Source organism: Theropithecus gelada, chromosome 3 (genome assembly GCF_003255815.1).
Source record: "Theropithecus gelada isolate Dixy chromosome 3, Tgel_1.0, whole genome shotgun sequence".
NCBI classification, from domain to species: Eukaryota; Metazoa; Chordata; class Mammalia; order Primates; family Cercopithecidae; genus Theropithecus; species Theropithecus gelada.
In genome coordinates, this window is record NC_037670.1 from 155,832,903 (window position 1) to 155,858,444 (window position 25,542).

The 25,542-nt window shown below is 35.3% G+C and overlaps 1 protein-coding gene across 3 annotated transcripts in view; it reads left to right on the top strand.

The window, feature by feature from the left end:
• MKLN1 (muskelin 1) overlaps positions 1-25,542 on the top strand; it is a 375,585-nt gene that overhangs the window by 303,381 nt on the left and 46,662 nt on the right. For all 3 annotated transcript variants that reach the window (XM_025379575.1, XM_025379574.1, XM_025379576.1), the window contains 3 exons: positions 8,509-8,621; positions 18,821-19,033; positions 24,904-25,125. In XM_025379575.1, the coding sequence (XP_025235360.1) occupies positions 8,509-8,621; positions 18,821-19,033; positions 24,904-25,125 (548 nt within the window). The remainder of the gene's footprint in view (positions 1-8,508; positions 8,622-18,820; positions 19,034-24,903; positions 25,126-25,542) is intronic.

The window sequence follows — 25,542 nt, forward strand, 5'->3', positions numbered from 1 at the left end:
ATGCCAGTTAGACATCTACATAGGTATGTCAAGTAAGCAGTTGGATATATTAGTTTGAGGTTCAGGAGATAGATCTAAGCAAAATAATAATTCCCTCTGTATTTATGTAACACTGTTCAAACCGTTATTACTACAATAATTTCCACATTGTTTTAGAGTTGTTCACATAGGTATTGTGTATACCATTGCTGTCTCTCCAGCTTCCCAGCCCCCGTGGACAAGGGGGAAGGCCAAGGATCTTGCCTCATTTATTTTTATGACTATAGGGCCTAGTATGGAGTAGACGTGTATTAAATATTTGTTGGATTGGATCAAAGTTTTAAAATTCATTTTCCTTTGGGTAGAAAGAAAAATATTTACTTGGAAACTGTTTTCAGATACTGCTGTAAACCTTGATAAGTAGATCAGGTTATTATGTCATGTATTATACTATACTAATATTTTCTGTGGTGGATCTATTTTATTGGTTATATTCAAACATATTTAAATTTTCGGATTCTGCTTGTTGTACCATTTAGACTATGCTTCCCAAAGCTGTAATTATCATTACTTTGGGATCTAGGTAGAAAAACTAAATATAGAGCTTTGCATTTGTTAAAGTAAAATTTGTTGCTTTCTGAACTTGGTTTGGGCTCAAGTGCAGAATCTGGTATATCCTTGGGTTTTTCTCTCCAAAATTTCTTCTATGTTTCTATTATGACTATTAGTAGCATGATTTACTGAGGGCTTTCATATACTGTTAGTATTTATTTAATCATTTAGGTACCATAGCTGTGTTATTGATCAGCAATTATCTTAATTATCAGGTTGATCTTAATCACTTTCAAAGAGGTTGTATATATCATCAATCTTTGAAAGAACCTTTCTAGTCGGATCTTAATGATATGGCAGCCAAATATAATAGGTAGGTGTTAAGTTTGTGGGAAGGAAAGATGGGTGTCTGACATCCCTGAGATTGAATCCTGGCTTTAACCCTGACTTCTTGTTCAATCTTGAATGAATTGTATTGATTAAAATGGTGATAATAAACTAAGTAATTATGAGAGTTAAATGAAATAATGTATTTTATATATGCATATATTTATATAACATGCATTTGATATGCCATATATTAATATGCAGCAGTGATTAATTATGCTGAGATAATTTTATATAACTCAAAGGAACTTTTGTGTTTTTTTTGTATAATTGGACAAAATTTCACTACGGAAATGTTTTAAAGTAATTAAAAAATTTTCAAAGAAGTGTAAAACAATTTGAAAAGCAGTGTTGAGGGGAAAAAGTAACTCACTCATAATTCCACATTCTAAAAAAATCAATGTTATTTTGGTATATTTGTTTAATCTTTTGTATAATTAGTGCCTTAGGGAAGGGAAACCATAAATATATTTATAATATTTTTGAGACAAAATACTAAAGTGCATATAAGAATATTGTTGATGAAGATCAAGTAGGTTTAGTAGTAAAGAATAACTTACTCTAAGTAGAGTTTGAACAACCAGGAAATTCCATGTTAACAAAATTGGTGCATAAGTAGTAAAATATAGTTTAAAGAAGCTCAGTTATTACTTTAAATATGCATTTTGAAGTTTTCCAGCACAAGGGTTCTTTATCTGTTGAAGTTAGGTGCAACATGTTGTCTATTTGCAAATTTTTTCTAGAAAGAGAATCCATGGCTTCAGATAATCAAAGAGACTCATTAACTCACAAAATTAAGAACACTGGCCAGACATGGTAGCTCATACCTATAATCCCAGAGTTTTGGGATGCCGAGGTGGAAGGATCACTTGAGGCTGGGGGTTCGAGATCAGCCTGGGCAACATAGCAAGACCTCTGTCTCTACAAAATATTTTTTTTAATTAGCCAGGCATGGTGACACGTGCCTGTAGTCCCAGCTGTGTGGGAGGCTGAGGCTTGGATAGCTTGAGCCCAGAAGTTCGAGGCTGCAGTGAGCTATGATTATGTCACTGCACTCCAGTCCAGGCAACAGAGCAAGATTCTGTCTCTAGAATTTTTTTTTTAAAAAGAACACCTTCACTAGAGTAAAACTTCATAAAGTTAATTTCAGCTTATTTAACATGGCTTATATTTTAAAGCAATTGTTGCTTCCCGGTGTTTCATATACCTTGTTTTCTTAGATATTAGAAACTTAGTAGTACGTAGATTTTATTTTCTTTTTTTAGTCTATAGGGTTTTTTCCCCCCATATTGCTGCCTTCTCTAAGGATACAGTGACCATTTAAAAGGTGTATGATGGCACAAATTTTATTATTTAATTTTCAAAGCTTTCTTCCATCCTAAGGGAGTCCTATCATTCATGCCATGGTAGAGAAGGAATGTTGTATTTTGTCCTACTGGATTTGTCCTACTGGATCAGTTTTATTAATTGTAATCCCTGTACCTGGCATCTCTCCACTTAAGATTCTTCAACTGTGACTTGGTTTTCGACTGGGATAAGAACAGTGAATAGAAAGAGAGAAAAGCCATGTCTATTTTGTTTCAGTGTGGAAGTCTGCTGAGTTAGAAATGTATTAATAAATTTCCATTGTGGTAGGCTGTTCCTTGTTGTGTAACTCTCATTACATTTTGAGAACCTACAGTTTAAGCCTTTTTCTTCTTTCTCAACCAGAGCAGGTACGAAGACTTAGGCAAAGCTCTAATATTTGGTATCTACAAAAGAAGTTGATGGAGAGTTGCTTGTCACTTGGAAGAGCCCTTCTGTAGAAATTTGAACCTTTAACTGTTCTATAGCAATTATATGAAAGTGCTTTTATTTATTCATATTTATTTATTTATTTTTATTTTTATTTATTTATTTATTTTTTTGAGATGGAGTCTTGCTCTTGTCATCCAGGCTGGGATGCAGTGGCGCAATCTCAGCTCACCACAACCTCCACATCCTGGATTCAAGCGATTCTCTCGCCTCAGCCTCCCGAGTCAGTGGGATTACAGGCATGTGCCACCACGCCTGGCTAATTTTGTATTTTTAGGAGAGCCAAGGTTTCTCCATGTTGGTCGGGCTGGTCTCGAACTCCCGACCTCAGGTGATCCTCCCGCCTTGGCCTCCCAAAGTGCTGGGATTACAGGAGTGAGCCACCACGTCCAGCCTGAAAGTGCTTTTATTTTGTGGTACCACGTTCAGTTTTTCTTGATGTTCCTTAAAGAAACTTGAAGGGAGTGCCTAAACATGGGTTTTGGTTGCTATTACAAATTTATTCATGTGGCTGTATTTCTGAAAGTAATGTGCATCTTTCTTTTACACAGTTAACAGAAAGTAATTCTGAAATGCAGACTTCATTAAGAGTACAAAGTATATTGTCATAGGCATAACATTCAGCCTTTTAGCAAGGAAAGTGACTGTATGTTGAATTCACCCAAAAGATTTAGATAGTTTTGTAACCATAGCTTTAAGTAAGAATACAGTTCTATTTAAAAAGAGAGGCAGTGAATCCAGTTGATAATCTGCTGGGTCATGATACTTCAAGGGGATGGCTTAAGAAGGGAAGGGTAAAGAGCATATAAAATATTTTTCCCCTTACCATTTATTCTCTCTTCAAAAATTGTCATGTTAATTTAAGTCTTACTAAACTTCACTTTTAGAAGGATTTAAACTCTTTGTCTAATTATTATAGAGTTTTATTTCTGTCTTAAAGATAAATTTGTGTTTCTTAAAACGTTTTTTTAAAAAAATTTTGTTTTTCTGTCAGTGTCTAAACTAAGAATTAAGGTAACTTATTTCACCAGCCTGTTAACCCTTCCCCTACCTCTTCTTTTTGATACATGAATTTTGTCTAAGTTTTGGGTCAGGGCTATGTCAATGCATAGTATATGCATCCTATACAGTGTCAAAGTGGAAAAACTGAAAAACTGATTTAATTGCAAAAGTAGTGTGCCATCTTGTGGAGGGTTATGCAATCAACACAGTCTGATTTATCCTAAAAATCAAAGTAGAAGACAGATATTGCACTTGGGCACTAAAAATAAAAAGCCTGTTCCATTGTACAAAAAGACACTGAGATGTCTTTATATACCTTAGATTTCTACATTATTTTTAGTGTATATAAGATGTGTAGATTAGTACTACTGGTAGTAGGTAGCTCCAGAGTTTGTTTTATACTAGTACCAAATTGGTACATGTAGTATACCAAAGGATATGGTTGAATTTTAGTTTTTGTGGCCTAAGTAATGAAAAATAGATTGATTGGTGATTGATTGACTCAGTGTTTTAGAATAAAATTTGTTTGACATTTCGAACATAAGCTATTACTGGCCACTTTACCTCCAATCCCTGTCATTCTCAACTCCTTCAGTCAGTCCTGTATGCTGCAAGTTCAGATGTTACCTTGTTACCCCTCTGCCTAAGATCTTCTGTGGCTTCTCCACTGTCTGTGTGAAATCAAGTTCAAAGCCCTTATCCTGTTATTTAATCCCTTCCATGATCTGGACACTGCCTGTCTTTTAACCTCCTCTCCACCTCCTACCTATGTGTTCTTTTAAATCAAACAGTGTATTTATTCATCATACAGTTTAACCATTTAACATGCGTTATTTAATTTAATTTAATTTAATTCTCACAGCAGCTTTATGGGATAGATACTGTATCACATCTTAGAGATTAAGAAACCAATAGTTAAGGAACTGTGTGGTGGTCGCATAGCTGTGGTGATAGAGCCAGGATCGTAGCCAGGATTTGCCTGACTAGAGTACACGTTCCTTAAAACGCTTTTGATGTGTTTTTCTGTCTCTATACTTTTGTTATTCTTTTTTTTTTTTTTTTGGTTTTTTTTTTTTTTTTCCTTCCTGCTGGTGCATAGGTCAAATACCATTGTCACCATGAAATCTCTTCTGAGTCCCCTCAGCCAGATATACTCTCTTCCCTCTTTTGAACCCTCAGGTGCTTTTTACCTTGTTTACCTTTCTTACGACATTTAGTCTGCCTTGCGTTATGTTGATCTGTTTGCCTTTTGATATTCTTGACTAGATTGTAAGTTCCTTGAGGATAGGGACTGGGGACTATGTCTTCTTTCTTTTTAATTCTCTAAAGTGCTTTGCTAATTCTCAGTACTCAAAAAGTGTTAAATAAACATTCCTCAAAGTGCTGGGAGAAATGGATAGACACTATAGCCTATACCCCATTCAGAAAAAATATAGAGAAGGGGTGAAGGGGTTGCTCCTTGAAGAAGAACGTACTGCCCCAGATGTAAATGAATTATTATAGAACGTATAAGCACGAGAATGAGCTTCCCTAACCAATCTACTACCTTACTGCAAATATTAATGCTTTCTTTTTTCTCCTTTTTACTTCCTTACTTCTCTCTACAGTTCTCTCCAGTTATATCCATAATTTTTAAAGGTCTTTGATATCCTTTGTGCATTAAATAATACCTTTTCTGGTGTCTGTTTCCACATAATAGTTCTTCTTTGCATGACTTAAATAATTAGATGAATTAATTAAAATTTTTGTTATGCATTTTCATTCAGGTATGTCAGAAGGCTCAGTTTCCATCCGATTCATTTAATTTTACTATTAAACTTCAGCTGGGACCACAAAGCCTTCATGGATAGGAATGACATCTTGGCTTAATTCCATTAGGATGCTTACTGCGTGCCAGATTTTATTTTGCTCAGCTATCAATGAGGCTGTTGTGGAAATGTGGGTTTTCTTTGCTGTGAGAATTTATGCGTACAAAGAGACCTGCTTTTCAGAAAGAACATTGAGAACCCAGAGCCCAAGAGGAAGGGTTATTAAAGTTAATGAACCAGGGTAACCTTATCCAGAGGGTACCCAGAAACACTGTAAAACAAAAGGTCAATTGCTATTGCTATTTTAGTTATATACCCCCTCTCCAGGCTTCAGAATTTAACAGGGTTAATTTCCTTTTAGTGAGGCCTTGGCAAATAATTTTTAAGCCAGATGAAAATTCTTTAATTTTTTTTTTTTTTTTGCTGTAAAATTGTGTGTCTGAGTATTACCATGTGCCATTTTGGAAACAGAATGTTACTTAACTGATGATAATGGATTGTTTTATAGTTCCAAGATAGGACAGTTTTTTTGGTAGTTTGAAATAATTGGCATTATTTCACACTTATACAGCGCCAAAAGTGTTTTATGTACTGAATTAGGCATGTAGTCAGTTATAATATCATTTTTATTGTACTTAGTAACTATAGAGTATTTTTCATTTTTATGCATATTTTAAAGGTAGAAGTGATGTTCATACTTGTCAGCCTTCAGAATGTTTTCATGTAACTTTTTTTTTTTTTAGATGGAGTCTCGCTATGTTGCCCAGGCTGGAGTGAAGTGGTGCAATCTCAGCTCACAGAAGCCTCCACCTCCTGGGTTCAAGCGATTCTCCTACCTCAGCCTCTTGAGTAGCTGGGATTACAGATGTGTGCCACCATGAAAGGCTAATTTTTGTGTTTTTGGTATAGATGGGATTTCACCATGTTGACCAGGCTGGTCTCGAACTCCCGACCTCAGATGAGCCACTGTGCCTGGCCTCATGTAACTTATATCTGAAGGACTTCACAACACTGAGAATTTTGCAGACGAAAAAACTAAAACCTAGGAGGTTTAAATGATCTGTACTGATCACCCAGTTAGTACTAGAACTCAGTCGTCCTCCAGTGGCCTGTTCTTATCCAGAAAACAGTGAAACATTTTTTTTTATTTCCCCAGGTATTTGGGGGATAGAAGAGACAAATCACTTGAAAAATTTACTTAGAGTTTGAAATTATATGCAAATATGACAGCAATCTTGTAGAAGATAGCCTAACTCTGTGAATGACAAAAGGTTTTCTTAAATAGTCTTCTAGTATTTCCAAGTACACTTTGAATTGTAACCCTGCATGGTGGGATATAACTTGGATGGCAGCTTCCATATATACAGGCCTAAGGCGTGTTAGTTAGAGAGTACATGACTTTACAGTTTTCATATAGTGTTTTATTTAACATTAAAAGATAATCATTGGTGAGCTTATACAACTGGTAGACTTAAAACAGTTACAAAGGGGGAAATATTTGAAGAAAGGAAACAACTTTTTTTTATGTTTTATTTTTTGAGACAGAGTCTCACACTGTCACCCCAGGCTGGAGTGCAGTGGCGTGATCTCAGCTCACTGCAACCTCCGCCTCCCAGGTTTAAGTGATTCTCCTGCCTCAGCCTCCTGAATAGCTGGGATTACAGGTGCCCGTCACCACACCTGGCTAATTTTTTTGTATGTTTAGTAGAAACGGAGTTTCACTGTGTTGGCCAGGCTGATCTCAAACACCTAACCTTGTGGTGCACCCGCCTCAGCCCCCAAAAAGTGCTAGGATTACAGGCGTGAGCCACTGCACCCAGTTGGAAATGCACTATTATTGCATAAAGAAGGGGCTAGATGGGGTGGATCATGCCTATAATCCCAGCGCTTTGGGAGGCTGAGGCAGGAGGATTGCTTGAGGCCAGGAGTTCAATACCAGCCTGGACAACATAGTGAGCTCCTGTCTGTACCCCCCCACCCCCCAGAAAAAAAGTTAGCTGGGCATGGTGGCACATGCTTGTAGTCTCAGCTACTCAAGAGGCTGGGTTGGGGGGATTGCTTGAACCCAGGAAGCTGCAGTGAGCCATGATTGCACCACTGCACTCCAGCCTGGGCAACAGAGAGAGACCCGGTCTCAAAATAAATGAATAATGAAAATAAAGAAGGATCTATGATACACAATGTTATATGTAAAGATTCATTATTCACTGAGCAAGAAAATCAGTTTTGTCAGTGATAAAGTCTTTGAATATAGTAGACATTTCAGAGTCAGAAGAAACCAAATTCTCAAGATACTTAGAATGACTTAAAGGATAATTTCTGATGAGTTAAACGTACCACCATATATTTGGAAAAATTTTCCCCAGTTTTTATAGGAATATCAAAGCTATGGATCACTTTTTCTTAAGATATCTAATTTTAACTTAAAGCTAGTTTTAGCCATCGTTTTTGATATAGCAATAGAGAGAAATTACCTTTAATACGACTTTTTTCAAAAACAGCTAAATGTTCTTATGCTATACTTTTACACTGTATATTCCTCTGGAGTTTTTATTTTTTACAATCTGAATTTTAAAATTCCATAGCGGATAAAAAGTGGCTGCATTATTAAGAAGCTGGTAAATGTAAAGTTTTCAAGGCCAAACACAGAAGCTCCAAACCAGCTGCACATTAGATTTTTCTGGGATACTTTACAAATACAGACTCATTTTTACCCATTGAAAACCTGTGCAATCAGAATCTTGGGACATGCCTCCTACTTATCTGTATTTTTATAAATCTCTCAAAATAGTGGTTCTGCAGCATCCATTCATTCTTAGGATATACTAGTCTAGTATATATTTGAGAGAGTTACCAGGTTAACATTTTTATTTTAAAATTTATTTAGATGTGCCTTCTTAAGTGGTCTTAGAAACAGCTATAGGTTTGGGTGCCTATGCTTATTTTGTCCTTTATTTTTTTACACATATTTTTCTGATTTTCATAGAGACTGTTTATTTGTTTGGTGGCTGGGATGGAACACAAGATCTTGCTGACTTCTGGGCGTACAGTGTGAAGGAGAACCAGTGGACATGTATCTCTAGAGACACTGAAAAAGAGGCAAGTTCTCAGACTTTTCATACATCTCTATTACAGTAGGGGCGTAGATGTGCATTTGTTTTTCGGCGTGATTATATTCTTCACTAATGTCTATCAGCAGTAGTAGCAATAGAGTTTGTGGTAAACAGGTTTTTTTAAGTACTCTTGAATTTCAGCTTCTATAACTGGCTCTTCAGCTACTGATACACAACCAAATCTGTATTATAGAGAGAGATAGAAATGGGGATTTTTATATCATTTTGTTTTTAAACTGCGTTAGCCTAGAAATGTAACTGTGTAACTGTCTTTTTTGCTCATGTCTCCACTACCTCTATTCTTATCTTTAACGTTCATCTTATTTTTATTTCTTCTGGAATATTGTGCTTTTGACACTCTCGCTATCTCACTATTTTGGCCCCTGTTATTTTACTATATGTCAGTTTTCATAAATGATATATATTATCTTTTATTAAAATTGTACATATGTATGCATGTGCATGTCTGTGTATGCACATATACATAAAGCATTTCCATAGTGAATAAGATGGCTTAGGTCTATGGCTTTGAATTAAGTGCATGATTATATCCTGGAGTAAAGCAAATATTCATTTATTATTTTTTCAAATTATTGTAGAACATTTTAATTGCACTCTCCATTTAAACTGTTTCAGGATATAAAGTGAAAAATGAATTATAAGAAAACAGTAGGAGCCTCAAATGAAAAGGAGATAAAAAGGCCTAATTCATAACCCACTGATTTTGATCTAGGAAGGCCATTTCCAAAGATCTAGTGCTGTGTCTTTAATCCTGGGGAACTAGGTTCTTGCTTACTCTGAAACTATGTTAATAAAAACTGTTCAGGGATTAATCACTGGACAGTTTTTGTTTTTTCAAATAGATGTTGAAATTCTGATTTACTTTTCTTACCCCTGGGAAAGGATGTGTAAGTGGCCTTCCTTTTTCAGTATTGAAGTACTGTTTTCTGAAATGATTATTTCTGTCTTCAACAACAAAAGACAAATCTTTAAAAAAAAATTAACTTTTTTCTACTAAAGTATCATAAATCTAGGGTGATGACATCTGTAATTATTCTTGTGTTAAGCCTAAGTTTCATCCTAAAATCCTCCCTCTTCTTCAGTGAATGTGTCTAATTAGTGCCTAAGATCCAACAGTTCTCCAAGTGCCTGGCATGATCCAACAGGTCATCCAATACCACATTTCAAATGTCTTTTCCTCTCCATTCCTTTTGGCAGTTTTTTCAACTTTATGGTTTCTTATACTTTTTATGTCTCCATTGTTAACCTATTCTCTGTTCATCAACACAGTCTTTAAAAAGCATATTTGGGCTTGGTGTGGTGGCTTACACCTATAATCACAACACTTTGGGAGGCCAAGGCAGGAGAATTGCTTGAGGACTGGAGGTGGAGACTGCAGTGGGCCATTACTGTGGCATTGCCTCCAGCCTGGGTGACAGAACAAGACCCTATCTCAAAACAAAAACAAGGCTGGGCACAGTGACTCATGCCTATAATCCCAGCACTTTGAGAGGCTGAGGCCAGCAGATCACCTGAGCTCACTAGTGTAAGACCAGCCTGTCCAACATGCTGAAACCCTATCTCTACTAAAAATAGAAACTCCAGCTGGGCGTGGTAGCAGATACCTGTAATCCCAGCTACCTGGAAGACTGAAGCAGGAGAATCCCTTGAACCCAGGAGGTGGAGGTTGCAGTGAGCTGAGATGGCGCCACTGCACTCCAGCCTGGGCAACAGAGTAAGATTCTGTCTCAAAAAAAAAACTAAAACAAAAACAAGTCCCCTAAATACCATATTTGATCCTATGACACCTCTACTTAAACCCTGTGGTTAGCTTCAGCCTTTGTTTCAGTTATCGTTTACACAGTTTATTACATTACAAGCACTCATAAAAGTTCAGTGGCATAGAGTAATAAGCATTTATTTGCTCATGAGTCTACAGGTTGGCTCAGTCATTCTTTTGGTTTTGGCTGGGCTCATTAATTTGTCTAGGAGTCAGCTATCTATCAGCTGGTCTAGCATGGTTTCAACTGGGACTGCCTGGCTCTGTTTTATATAGGCTAGCCAGAGCTTGTTTTCATGGCAGGTGCTGGGCTGCAAAGGGGATGAAGTAGACACGAGCAATCCATCAATTTTTTTCTTTCCCTGATAGCAAAAAGCAATCATGTAACCAAGTCCAGAGTCAATTTGTGCAGGATACTATTAAAGGTCATAGATATAGGAAATTATAAATAACAACAACAATAATAAAACAATTTATCTCAGTTCCTTTTGCTTGGAAAATTTGGAGTAAAATTTGGAGTAAAAACTCCAAATTTCTCATCAAGATTTGCTACTCAATTTCTTTTCCAGCCTCATCTCCTGTGTGCCAGTTATAGTTGCTGGAATTATTCAGCTTTCTCACCTGTGTCCTTTGGCAATGTTGTTTCCCTTGTTTGGAATTAACAGAGGATCTCCCCCTAACTTTACCTAGTAAATACCCACTTATTCTTTGAAACTCAGTTCAGACTTCACTTTCTCTGTGAAGCCTTTCTTGACCTCACCAAGAAGAATTAAAAGCTTCCTTTGATGTGTTCACTTAACCCCTTTTAATACTTGAATGGCTTACTATAATGATTGATTTATCTTCATGTTTCCCTATCTGAATTCCTTAAAAGCATGAATCACATTCTTTAAAATGTATGTATTTTAAGGATGTGCACATTCTTACTCTTTAGTAAGTAGGTGAGGTAAGTTAAATGAGAAATTAATACCAGAGAAAAGGAACAATAAATACAAAATCCAGAGAGGTTAGGGGGTTTAAAGGTAATATTAAATGTTATTCTTCTAAAGCTGGGTATGGGTACATAACTTCATTCCGTTGTTTTTTATACCATATGCATATATTGTAAGTAATCTTTATAATGCAATAAGTAATTATTTTAAAACTCGTGCTGCTAAAATATAGAGATTATTTTGATGAGAACACTTTCTATTAGTTCAGGGTCAGTAGAGATAAGTAACGTGGTGATTCAGTACCAGAGCTGAGATTTATTATAGTTAATTAATAGACTCATAAAAACCTTTTGTTGATCTTTCTGTGAATTGAATGATAGTATGTATCTAGCATAAATGCTCATTCCTTTCAAAATTGAACAGTTAAGTAGTTCATATATCTAATTTTCCATACCAGTGAGTGCAAGTTGCTGTTTGATGAGATCCCAGAGTATGTATTTTAGAAGCATGATAAACAATTAAAAAGCAAAATTAATTTAATTCACTTTAATTAACTTAAATATGTACCTAATAACACATTTAAGAGATTGAAGGATAAGAGGATAGCTCAGCTCTCAAAGAGAATGATTACTTTAGGCCAGGCTGAGGTGGGATGATCACTTGGGCCTGGGAGGTTGAGGCTATAGTGAGCCATGATAGCACAGCAGCACTCCAGCCTGGGCGACAGAACAAGGCCCTATCTCAAAAAATAAATAAGTAAAACATTTTTAAAAGAGAATAAATATTTTAAATGTTCACGTACATATGCAAGTAAGCTTTTATAGGTTCAAAACGAATATATTGTTTTTTAAAGTAGTCAATGAAGGCCATTTTTATTAGCTTCAATCTAGTTCCTAGATTCTTTTTTTAAGATTAACTATAAAAATCCAATATTTTATAATGTGGCTATAAGCTATGATTATTAATGAAAACAAATTTACAGCAAGAGGTATCTTGGAAAAGGCTGGATTATATTTTTTTCATAAAGGGAGGATGGGAAAATGTTCCTTACTTTTGTTTATTGTTTAAATCATATCTCCATTTTCTTGAGTATTCACAGAATTGTAGCATTTGAAGGAATTAGACATGGCTCTTGTTGGATTTTACTTGTAATAGTGCTTCTCAAACTTCATGGTCTCGGGGCCGTTTAGACCTTTAAACAAAAACCCATTGGTGTTCTTAGTGCTGAGTACTTTAAATATTTTTAATCAATTTTAAATAATAGTAATAAACCTATTACAGGTGGATATAAAACATTTTATTAAAAATAACTTTCAAAAAATGAGAAATGTGGCATTGTTTTGCATTTTTATAAATCTCTTTAATGTCTAGCTAAGGCAGCTAGATTCTCATATCTTCTACATTTACTGTCTTACAACATGTTTTACCTGTGAAATACATGAAGAGAGTTGGACCTCATGTAGTTGTGTTTTTGAGAGAAAGTAGTATTTTAATAGCCTTTTCAAATAATTGCATATGTTCTTTTTTGATTCCATATCTCAAATTGACAAGTGTTTTTTTCTTAAAGATAGTTGCAATATAGACTCTGAAACCATACCAGCTAACTTTTTGCATTGTTATGTTAAAATCCATTGATCTGTTTTGCTCTTTGGATCTTTTACCTATGAATGTATGTTTATCCATGTGTTGGTCACTTGAAAAATATTGGTTCCATGAGTTATGCACATCTTCCAAAGATTGGTTTTTGGGATACTGTATTACAAAATATGCCACATTTGTTAATATCACTATCAGTCTCATTAGAGTCTTTTAAGTATTGGGAAGATGTCAAGATCACAGTGGCAGATAGGTTTTCAATAATTCGAATTTTTGCTTTAAAACATGCGTTAGAATACCGGCAACAAATTTTGTTGATTTTTTTTTTCCTTCAAGATGGATACACTGCTTCCTTCATTTTTGAGAAAATGTCTGCCATAATGTCCAAATAACCATAGTTTGGTCATTATTTGTTCTTTCAAGTAAATATATAGTATGCCGTAGAAAAAGCAACTGCCATCAGTTCACAGCTCAGACAATTACAAAGGTGCTTTTTCCTGAGACAACCATGCTAAGTCAAGTGGCTTTTTTTTTTTTTTTTTTTTTAAGACGAAGTCTCACTCTGTTGCCAGGCTGGAGTACAGTGGTGCGATCTCGGCTCACTGCAACCTCCACCTCCCGGGTTCAGGCGATTCTCCTGCCTCAGCCTCCTGAGTAGTTGGGATTACAGGCGCCTGCCACAATGCCTGGCTAATTTTTGTATTTTTAGTAGAGATGGGGTTTCATCATGTTGGCCAGGATGGTCTCGGTCTCTTGACCTCATAATCCACCTGCCTCGGCCTCTGAAAGTGCTGGGATTACAGGCATGAGCCACCGCGCCTGGCCCTCAAGTGGCATTTTTGTATAGTTTTCTAATTCTCTTTAATGTTTGGCTCAATAAAAGACATCTGGATTCATATGCTTCTTTATTCAGTTGCTGTATCAGAAAGTCATGTAGCCTCCGGAAATGTTCACATACACTCATAAGAGAATAAGAGTGAAAAGACAAAATTTTTTTGTTAGTATTGTTGTAAAAATAACTTTGACCTTATAGACTCCCTTGAAGTACCTTGGAGACCCCAGACCACACTGAGAACTGCTGCTTTAATCTAATCCACAGTTCCTATTCAGATATAGACTATTATCCAATAATGCCCCAGTAATGTTCTTTGTAGGCATCCCTTGTCACTCTGCAACCCCAGCCCAGAATTTAGACCATGATCATGTATTGCTTTTTGGTGTCATGCTTCTTTAGTCATCTTTAGTCTAGAATAGTTCTCTAAACTTCTTTGTCTTTCTTGACTTTGATGATTTTTAAAGAGTGCAGGGCAGTTATTTTTTAGAATATCCTTCAGCTGGGTTTGTATGTTTTCTTAGGATTGGATTTAGATGATATATTTTTAGCAAGAATAACCCATAGATCACATTAGCATCTCCTCAGTATATCATATCAGGAGACACATTACGTCCGTTTATCTGATACTAGCTTCAATCACTTGGTTAAGGGGATGCCCACCAGATTTGTCTAATTTATAATTAACAAGTAATTTATAGGGAGACATTTCAAGATTATGAAAATATGCTGTTACTCATCAAACTCTCACCCCTTTATCATCCATTAATGAAACTTAAAGCTTTTCCCAAAATGGTTATACCATTTTATACTTTGCCTGCAATGTATGAGATTTCTGGTTACTCCCTATCTTCTTGGCTCATTGATTTGCTTTGGCACCTTGGCCAAAAATCAATTGATCATGTAAGTATATGTCTCTTCTTGGACTCTATTCTGTTCTATTATATTTTGGTCTCTTCTTAACCAGTATGACACTCCTTTGATTACTGTAGCTTTATAGTAGTAACTTTATAGTAATTCATGAAGTTAGGTAATATATAAATTTTAGAATCATTAATTTCTGAAACTGTTGGGATTATGATGGGAATATGGTAAATTATATATTAATTTGGAGCAAATTGGTGGGTTTTATTTTGTTTGATCTTTTTTTTTTTTTTTTTTTTTTTTTTGAGACAGAGTTTTGCTCTTGTTGCCTAGGCTGGAGTGCAATGATGCGATCTCAGCTCACTGCAACATCCTTCTCCCAGGTTCGAGTGATTCTCCTACCTCAGCCTCCCGAGTAGCTGGGATTACAGGCACCTGCCCAGCTAATTTTTGTATTTTTAGTAGAGGTGGGGTTTCACCATGTTGGCCAGGCTGGTCTCGAAATCCTGACCTCAGGTGATCCACCCACATCAGCTTCTCAAAATGCTGAGATTATAGGCATGAGCACCTGCACCCAGCTGCAAATTGGTGTTTTAATGATACTGAATCTTTCTACTCCATGAATATGGTTTAGTCTCCATTTATTTTAGTCTTCATTATCTCTCAGCACTCTTAAAAGTTTTCTATTTAAGAGGTCTGTAATATTTTAGTTAACTTGATATCAGTGTATTTTGCTTTTTGTGCTATTATAATGGAATTTAAAATTTTTTATTTTCCATTTGTTGGCTGGTAATATAGAGGAATACAATTGGTTTGTTAATACTGCCTTCGTATCATGTCACTTTGTTAAGTCTACTTATTTCTAATAGCTTCTTTTTTATTTCTTAGAGTATTTTAAAGAAGCAGTCATTTTTCTTCTTTCTGTTCTCTTTTCCATCTTTATTTTATTTTATTTTATTTTATTTTTTGTTTCTTTGAGACAGTCTTTCTTTGTTGCTCATGCTGGAGTGCAGTGACATGATCATGGCTTGCTGCAGTCTCGACCTTCTGGGCTCAAGCAATCCTTCCACCTCAGTCTCCGCAGTAGCTGGGACCACAGGCGCGTGCCTCCATGCCCAGCTAATTTTTAAATTATGTATAGAGATAGGGTCTCTGTATGTTGAATGTACGGAGGAGTCTTGAACTTCTGAACTCAACGAATCCTCCCGCCTTGGCCTCCCAAAGTGCTGGGTTTACAGGCATTAGCCACCAGGCCCAACCTTTATTTTATTTTTTAATGCCTTCCTTATTGCACTGACTTGAACTTCCAGAGCAATGTTAAATATAAGTAGTGAGAAAAGACATCCCTGTCTTGTTTCATAGCTAAGCAGGAAAATATTCAGTGTGTCATTAAGAAAATTAAATTTTACATTTTCTTACATCTGTTATCAGATTGAAAGTCTTTCTATTCCTATTTTGCTATGAGTTTTGATCATGAATAGATAAATTTTACCAAATGCTCCTTTACATATTTATTGATATAATTGTGTTTTTTCTTCTTTATTAATTTAATATGGCAGATTATCCTGATTGATTTTCAGATGTAAAATCAACTTTACATTCCTGAGATAAAAACACCTTTTTGTTGTAAAATATTCTTTTCATATACTGCTCCTGCTGTTTGGTAATATTTCGTTAAAGATTGGTTTTGTCTTTGTTCATAAGGGGTCCTAGCCACCTGTAAATGATTTCTCCACCTCTTCCCCATTTCTTCCTCCTCCTTTCCCTTCTCTTCCTTCTCCTTTGTAGTATTGTTATTTGGTTTCAGTGTTATGTTGGCCTCATAAAATAAGCTAGGAATGGAAGAGAATGTGGATAAACAGTAGAGTTTTTCTTTTTCCCCGTTTTCTGAAAAATTTTGTCTAAAACTGATACCGTTTTTTCCTTAAGTGCTTGATACAATTTACCAGTGTAGCTATGTGGGCAATAATGAATTCAGTTTTTCAGTATGTGTAATTACTTCAGATTTTCCTCTTTCATCTCATGTCATCTTGGTAAGTTAGGTTTTTTAAGGAATTATGTCTGTTTTATCTACGTTGTCAGATTTTACCTATGTTTTTGATAGTATTCTCTCTTTTTTCATTTCCAGGAAGTCTGTAGTGTTAATCTTGCTTTCGTTTCTGGTACTAGCAATTTGTATTTTCCCTCTTTTGTAAAAAATTAGTTTGCCAGTGGTTTATAATTCTATCAGTCTTTCAAAGAACCAACTTTGTTAATTTTCTCTATTTTTTTCATGTTTTCTAGTCTATTGATTTATCTTTATTTCTTTTTTCTTGGCATATAATTTGATCATCATTTTAATATTATTTGTGCTTATTTAGTTGAAGCAAGAAGTTCTATTATTCTCTTATTAAAATTTCAAGTTTTACACTCTATGCATTATGGCATAGATATATGCTACTTCATCTTTGTTTTTGAGATTATTAATGGAGGAAATCCTTTCTTAAATAAAATTTTCACCTTATTTGCTGAAGATATTCTTTGACAAAAATATTTTAAAATAAGTTTAAAAATAATAGTATGAATATTAAAGTGTACATTTACATCAACTTCATTGTCAAAATACTGTTCTTCCTGCCTAATATTCCTTCATTTCACTTAATTAATACTGCTAGATTACTCTTCTTAGAATATTGCCTTTTTATGTTGTATCTTGCTTTAGAAACCACCAGTAGTTCTTTATTGCCTGCAAGATCATAAACTGTCTCCTCTGTCAGTCATTCATCAGGCTTCCTATGTCCACTTTATACATCAATTCTGTTATTTCTGCAGCAAGAACTCTTCATCTCAGTCATAACTGCATACACTGTTTTAACAAGTATGTTTTTGCCTTTGTTTCTCTTCTAGAAAAAATAATCTGAAATTGTGAAAGAGCCCAGTTTTTGGCTGTGGTACACAAGGGCGTAGATTTGCTATCTTACTTCCTAGTTTTGTGACGGTGGACTCTGTGAAATGGTGATAATATTTCCATACGGGGTTGTTATAAGGATTAAATGGAACACACACATACACAGTAATAGTGTAAACAGAACTTCGGAGTTGTTTAACAAACATTAGTTTCCTTTCCTTTCCCCCTTTCAACTAATTAAACCCTGTGCAGTTGAAGTTCTTTTTTCCCCCATGAATCCTTTTGATTATACTACAATATGTTTTATGTTTTATCGGGTCCTGTGATACAAGTGCTACCAGCTAACTAATTTATTGATAAATACTATTCTTAATATTATTCCCTATTTATTTACTGTAGCTGTGCTGTTTATTCAATCAGGAAAATTGATTTTACAATGCAAAGGATGGATAAAGAAGTCATAGACTTGGATTCTTACTAGTTTCTGTCACTAGCATATTAAAGGTATCATCCTGGTCTTATATTTTCTTGCTAGGGTTGTATTTTCTTATCTTTAAAAGGAGAAAACTAAACTAGAGATTCTATTTCTTTTTTATTATACTCTAAGTTCTAGGGTACATGTGCACAATGTGCAGGTTTGATAGGTGAGTATACATGTGCCATGTTGGTTTGCTGTACCCATCAACTCATCTTTTACATTAGGTATTTCTCCTAATGCTATCCCTACTCCTGCTGCCCATCCCCCGACAGTCCCCGGTGTGTAATGTTCCCCACCCTGTGTCCAAGTGATTAAACTAGGGATTTTATTGATGTTTCTTCTAATTTTGAAATTCACTGATTCTAAATATTCTTGGAGTACCTCTTTTGTGCTAGAGTCTGATGAGAAATACAAAAATGTTCATAAAGACCAAACATGTCTTAAAGTAGATTGTCATGTAATAGGGAATTGAACTCTGTGCACAAATGACTAAAACACAGTGCAGTATATGGTAGAAACCATATAGATGTTATCAACAGAGTGCCATAAGCTGCAGTGTAGTTCATTTCATCTTTCATGGTAGATTTTAAGCATTTCTAAGGTAAGATTTGTGTCTCCTACTGCTTACTGCTTTTGCTTTTCTTTAGAGAGTTAAGCCTAGTGTTGGACTCACATTGGTTGACTTGATGTGAGTCTCTGAGAAACCTTTTAATGAAAGGTAATAAAAAGGGCATTTAATTTGTCTTTTATTTGTTCTTTGATTATTTTTTCTCTTTCATTTGTTTATTTGTTTATTCATTTTCTCTCTCTCTACAGAATGGTCCTAGTGCCAGATCGTGTCATAAAATGTGCATTGACATTCAACGGAGGCAAATCTACACATTGGGGCGTTATTTGGATTCCTCTGTGAGGAATAGCAAATCTCTGAAAAGTGACTTCTATCGTTACGACATTGATACAAACTCATGGATGTTACTAAGTGAGGATACTGCTGCTGATGGAGGGCCGAAATTGGTGTTTGATCATCAGGTTTGATGCACAGTTAAATATATGATGGAATTAATCAGTGCTTAGTGATTCTTGCAATTAGAGTTTATGTTAGATGTTATGCTGAGTTGTCTAGTAGTGCTTCCATGACACATACCTATGACAGGTAATAATAATTGTTGTTTCAGTAGGTATAAAGTTATTCTTTAAATTTTTTTCTCTTGTTTGTTGCAGGGCAAAATACAAAAATCTCAGGACATAGATTGTTGATTTATAGAAACTTTAGAGAGCAGATGGAGTAATATTAGGAAAAACACATTTAGTTTTATAATGCATATGCATAAATCATAACAATAACAACTTACCCTTTTAATTATATTTCTTATTCTACATTCCTGTAAGAAATGGAAAATCACTTTATAATGAACTAGATGAAATCTAGAGCTTTTCTTCCTGTTAGAGTGAAATATATTTTGTTTTGTTTATAGTCACAAAATTTTATAAACCTGGAGAGGAATTTGACATACTAAATTAAACTCAGCACCAGTAGAAATTATACAATAATGTTGTTGACTAGAAGACTGAACATAGCCTCATTGTAAGCCATTTTAATATTAATATACATGTAGCTCTCATTAGCCCCATCATTGTCATTATCATTGTTACCTGTCTTTGAATACTTATTCCATACAAAGTCAATGTAGGTCAAAAAAGACAGTAACCATTTTGAATTCTATAAGCAAGTTTTTACCTGGCTCAACCCACATCCCAAGTTTTTTTTTTTTTTTTTTTTTTTTTGGATGTATTGAGGAGAAAAAGACTTTAAAAATCTATAACTCTGTGTTGATGAACATAAATTATCTAGTATTCGGGAAATGGGAGGTGGTACTAGAATTATGACAAAACCTAGGTGAGACCTAAAATCTTATCTAGGAGTCAGAACCCAGGGTCTTTGTTTATTGTGTCTATAGATTTTTGTTAATTCTTTGCTTTTAAACTATCCTATTGCCATATTTCTATTAACATATAATTGTTATAGGAGAGTGGTAAGGAGAGGAAGAGTGAGTTATGCCTATCAAGTTAAGTGGTAGGTAGAAAATCAAAACCAGTATTCTTAGAAATACTCCCCAGCTTAAATTTGGAACTTCTGTTGGCTCTATTTAACTGAGCTCCACAAAGCTATGCACATCCCCGCTGACACCCTCAATGTTCTTCATGTGGAAAATAAGCATGCCAAGAAAAGTTAGGCTGGTTCTGATTTTTTAGAAATATCAGCAGATAATATTGTTAGGGAACAATTTCTTCTCTTGTTCCCAAATGGTTATGTATTTCTTTTACAAAAGATGCTGATGTCCTTCTTTTTTTTTTTTTTTTTTTTTTTAACAGATTGAAAAAAAGAATAACTTAGGAGTAGCACATAGAGAGTTCTTGGGTGTGGCCTTTGTTTCTCTTGATTTTATAAAATAGGATGTTTCTTGGAAGCTGGGTGCTATTAAATAATGCATGGTTTTCAACTGATTAGGTGGTACAGCAGAACACTGGGGGTGAAGAAATAAGGATTTCAGTACTCATTCAGCCAACAACTAGCCCTGTAATAGTGAGCAAGTAATCTGTATGCTCCTGCATTTTGCTATTCTATTTCATACAAATAAAGCTATAAGTTAGAACTTACACTTGTAGTGTTTATGACACTCCAAAAATAGCTTGTGGTGTTCATGACAATTTAGGATTTAACACTTAAAGTTCAAATTTGGCCGGGCGCGGTGGCTCAAGCCTGTAATCCCAGCACTTTGGGAGGCCGAGATGGGCGGATCACGAGGTCAGGAGATCGAGACCATCCTGGCGAACACAGTGAAACCCCGTCTCTACTAAGAAATACAAAAAAAAAATAGCCGGGCGAGATGGCGGGCGCCTGTAGTCCCAGCTACTCGGGAGGCTGAGGCCGGAGAATGGCGTGAACCCGGGAGGCGGAGCTTGCAGTGAGCTGAGATCCGGCCACTGCACTCCAGCCTGGGCTACAGAGCGAGACTCCGTCTCAAAAAAAAAAAAAAAAAAAAAAATAAAGTTCAAATTTGATAAAAATATGAGAAAGCTATACGATACAAACATGCCTAAAAGCTATTTGCCATTTTTAATTTTAACATATTTAAAAAATAAAATTTAAAGACTTCTGGATTTCTTAAGAACATAGTGGCAGTTTAGTTCTCAAGCTTTCCTTGATATTGCTTTGTGTGGTTTTCCAGGAATAATGGTAATCAAGCAAAAAGATTTAAACACACACACACTCTCTCTCTCAGCAAAATCAAGAGCCAGAGTAAACCTACAACTCCCAGTGCCTTGTAAGTTTATCCAAAAACAACTGAAATATTCAGAACTTTTGTTGAAGCCCACAACAGTATAATAGGGAGGCCTGGGAAAGCAGAGGGAGCCTAGCAGTTGTATATCATAGTGAGAAGTGTCAGGGACAGGGCACAGATTGCACCCAGGGCAGCCACTGGAAGAATCAGTGAATTAACATGTGTAAAGTACCCAGAAAGATCCAGAGGTGATATATGTCAGAAAGCACTGTTTTGTAAAAGTGAAGGAAACATAGTGGGAATGATGGCTCCTTTTGCAATGGCCAGTAAGAAATTTGGGGAGCTCAAAGCTTGAGATCAACCCTGTAAGCCAGATGAGATTCATAAAATTAGAGAAGATATGGCTTCACCAGAAGTGCCATATTTTGAAGGAATCATTCAATTCAATAGCAACAGAGGAAGGAGTTCTTGAGCAAGAATATCCACCTTCCACAGAAATCCTCTATAAAGTCATCTGGTCCAGGAAAATTCAACTCAATTATATATGAAAAACTAAAAAGCAATAAATAAAGCTTTAGAGAGACATTCTAAAGAAAAACAATAAAAAGAAAAATAACAGTAAATGAAAGTTATATCCCGGTATATTGCCCCTTTCAGAAATGAAGACTTATCTACAAAGAGTGTAAAGAAGGATAGGTAATGATCATACAGCATAGGAATAAGATAAAACAAAGAGGTAAAAATGATTAACCGGGGAAGGTAGGCAGAGGAGAGCCAACATATATGTAATTGGAGACTTTAAAGAAGAAAACCAAAACCATGGAAAAAACAAATATTTATCAAATGAATTCAAGAACATTTTCCTGAAGAAAGATTTTACTCCACGTATCAAATGGGCGTACTATATTCAGAAAAAGTTGACCCAAATACTTAACTCTAAGACATATATTAATAACATTGACTATAAAAGATAAGAGATCATTTTATAGCAAGTAGACAAAATGATCAAGTCACCTATAAGAGAACTAAAATGAGACCGGTATCAGATTTCTCTACATCTCCTTTCAGTGCCAGGAGATAATAGAGCAACATCTAGAAGACATTCAAGAAAAGACAGTGTGAGCCAAGAATTTTATATCTAGCCAAACTGTCCTTCAAGTGTAATCACTTTTTGTGGAAATTACTAGAAAATGGAAAGTGAGCTAGCCAAGAAGTAGCAGGAAAAACTTCAGTTGAAGAATTGAAGATCTCAGCTCATTGATATTCTTACTGGGTCATGAGGCATTTTTGGAGGTTTGTAGAAGGGAAAGTGGTAGGTTGGGTAACACTGGATACCTAGAAGGCTTTATAGCAGTATCTTCAAATTTTGTGAGGAGACGATTATTTTGAACCCAGCCAAACCCTTACCAATCTTGTATTCCTGTGATAGGGTAAAATAAAGTCATTTTCAGATTCAAAAAATAATTTTTCCCAGGAAAATAAGTGGTTATCCACTATTTGTTTGATTTTAAAAATTAAATATCTAACCCCTGACATAATAAATGAATAGTCTTTAAACTTTTGGCTTTAAAGATTTTTTTAAGTCTTTGATGGAAAAGACATTATCATACAGAGTTTAATAAGTTACTAGCTTTTCAGAAATTTTTTTGGAGAGTAAAAATGACAAATCAAAAGAGTGGAAATCAAGTATTAAAAGGTTTCTTGGTTTAGACTGGTGTCCTAGGAAGAACTACCAAGATAAGGATGTTTATACTTCAGCCCTGCAAACAAATGAGAGTAAGCCACATCAAAATTAAGCTTGAATATCCTCAAAAAGAAAGAAACTCTCTTTGTAGCCATACGAAGTAGAAAGGTAGGGGGTTGGTAACAAAGATTGGCCATTAGTATGAATCTGTGAGTTAATAAAAAATGGAAATAAACTCATTTAATGTGAGTCCCTAAAGATTTTCAGCATAGTTCCCAGATATTTGGAGTGATTGAGTCTGAAGTACTTCAGCAAGGGAAATGTGACCCAGCTCCAATGGAGCCCTCAACGGAGGCAGTAGTTGGATGGGGCCAAACTGAGTTGTCTTCAGCAATGTGCTGATTTTAACTATATGATCATTTAAAAAATAGGAATACTTTCTGTGGTAGGCCAGACATCTTTGGTTTTCAACCATATTTACCAAGATTTCACCCTTAGGGAATAGATTTTCATCTTAATTTATGGAAGTCTTTGAGAAACCTAGGAAATGGCTAATGAGGTAGATCTTTTTAGTGGTAGATAAAAATTAGGAGATGTTAGAATCTTTTCTTTTTAATAATAATAACCTCAATTTTTTAATACCTTTAAAATTATGAAAATAGCCAGGCATGGTAGCTCATGCCTGTAATCCCAGAACTTTGGGAGGCCGAGGCGGGCGGATCATCTGAGATTGGGAGTTCAAGACCAGCCTGACCAAATGGAGTAACACCGTCTCTACTAAAAATACAGTATTATCCTGGCATGGTGGCATATGCGGGTAATCCCAGCTACCCAGGAGGCTGAGGCAGGAGAATTGCTTGAACCTGGGAGGCAGAGGTTGCGGTGAGCCGAGCTCATACTGTTGCACTCTAGCCTGGGCAACAAGAGTAAAACTCTGTCTCGGGGAGGAAAAAAAAAAAAAATATATATATATATATATATACACACACACACACACACATATATATATGAAAATAGCCTTTTATTTAAAAAAATACAAAAATACATAAGTAGCAGAAGTAATTTGGTAGGAGAATTGAGTATCAAATGTTTAGTTTTTTTTTTTTTTTTTTAGCAAAACATAGATGTTTTGTGTACACAATTTATTCTTTATATAAACGCCACTTACGTTTAACAGCTAATTCCCAACTTGGATTTATGTATTATTTGAAACAGAATTTGATTCTTATTGTCTCATGACAAATGGCTGTTTTCTCATACATTTTTATGAAAAGCTACAATCTTGAGTTGGAAGAATGGAAGAATAAAGCTTGACTTTTAAACATGAAGTGTATAGCTTAATTCAAAGAAAATTAATAGTGCTATGTTAAAAGCAGATAGAGTTCTTTACACTGTAGAAGTCAGTCTGGAGACTTGATTGTTGTAAATGTCTTTTTGTTTGTTCTACTGTTTTGTAACATAATTTGAAGGGTTTTATAAAAACAAATGCAGAGAGATGAATTTAGCTGTACCACTCTTATTTGCATATCTGATTGCTTAATAAATGGTAGTAATATTAATAGGATGCTTGCCTAGAATGAAAGGGAATTTTAATAAGGAGAGTATGATCACTATTCACCCGAAATATGATAAGTATTCACTCTTACGTATAAATCAACACCTCATGTATCATTGGTTGATTTTGGTAAAAATTATGCAGTTTCAAGAAAGCAGAAAGCTCTTTATCCCAACATGTTTTTACTCTCACTGGGAAAAATGGCAACTTGAAAAAGTATTTAGAAACTTGCATATGATAATCGGGTGGTATTTAGTGTCATTAGGGACAAAGTTTAGTTTTTTTTGAGAATGTAAAACTGTACATGTTGGTTTTGTTTTAGCACATTTGACAGGAACAAACTAAAACTATTCAATCTGTTGCCTTGTTCTGATAGATGTGTATGGACTCAGAAAAACATATGATCTACACTTTTGGTGGTAGAATTTTGACTTGTAATGGCAGCGTAGATGACAGCAGAGCCAGTGAACCACAATTCAGTGGCTTATTTGCTTTCAACTGTCAATGTCAAACCTGGAAACTTCTTCGAGAGGACTCCTGTAATGCTGGGCCTGAGGACATCCAGTCTCGAATAGGACACTGCATGCTATTCCACTCAGTAAGAATATTCCGTACATTGCGTAAATGTTATTTTATCATGTATACCTAGATAGGAAAAGAAGTGGTGAAATCTAATTCTCCAAGAAGTGATAAAAACTTTTCCTTAGGAATAAATGATTAGTGTAGCAATGACAGAGAAAGACAAAACTTCTTTAACAGTGAACTGTTGGCTAATTGTGAGACTCTTCCCATCAGCCTGGTAATTCCTAAGTAGTTATTACCTGACTACTAATCTTGGCAATCTTACGACTAATTTCACTGCTTAAATCGATTTTGTAGCTTTGTTCCTTTCTTAGGTCTTTCCACTTACTAATTTCTCTTAGTAATTAGAAGGACAATTTCTTTCTCTCTTTTTTTCCCTTCTGCTATTCTCCATTAAGTACAAAGAACTTAAGATTTGATTTTATAGAATTAG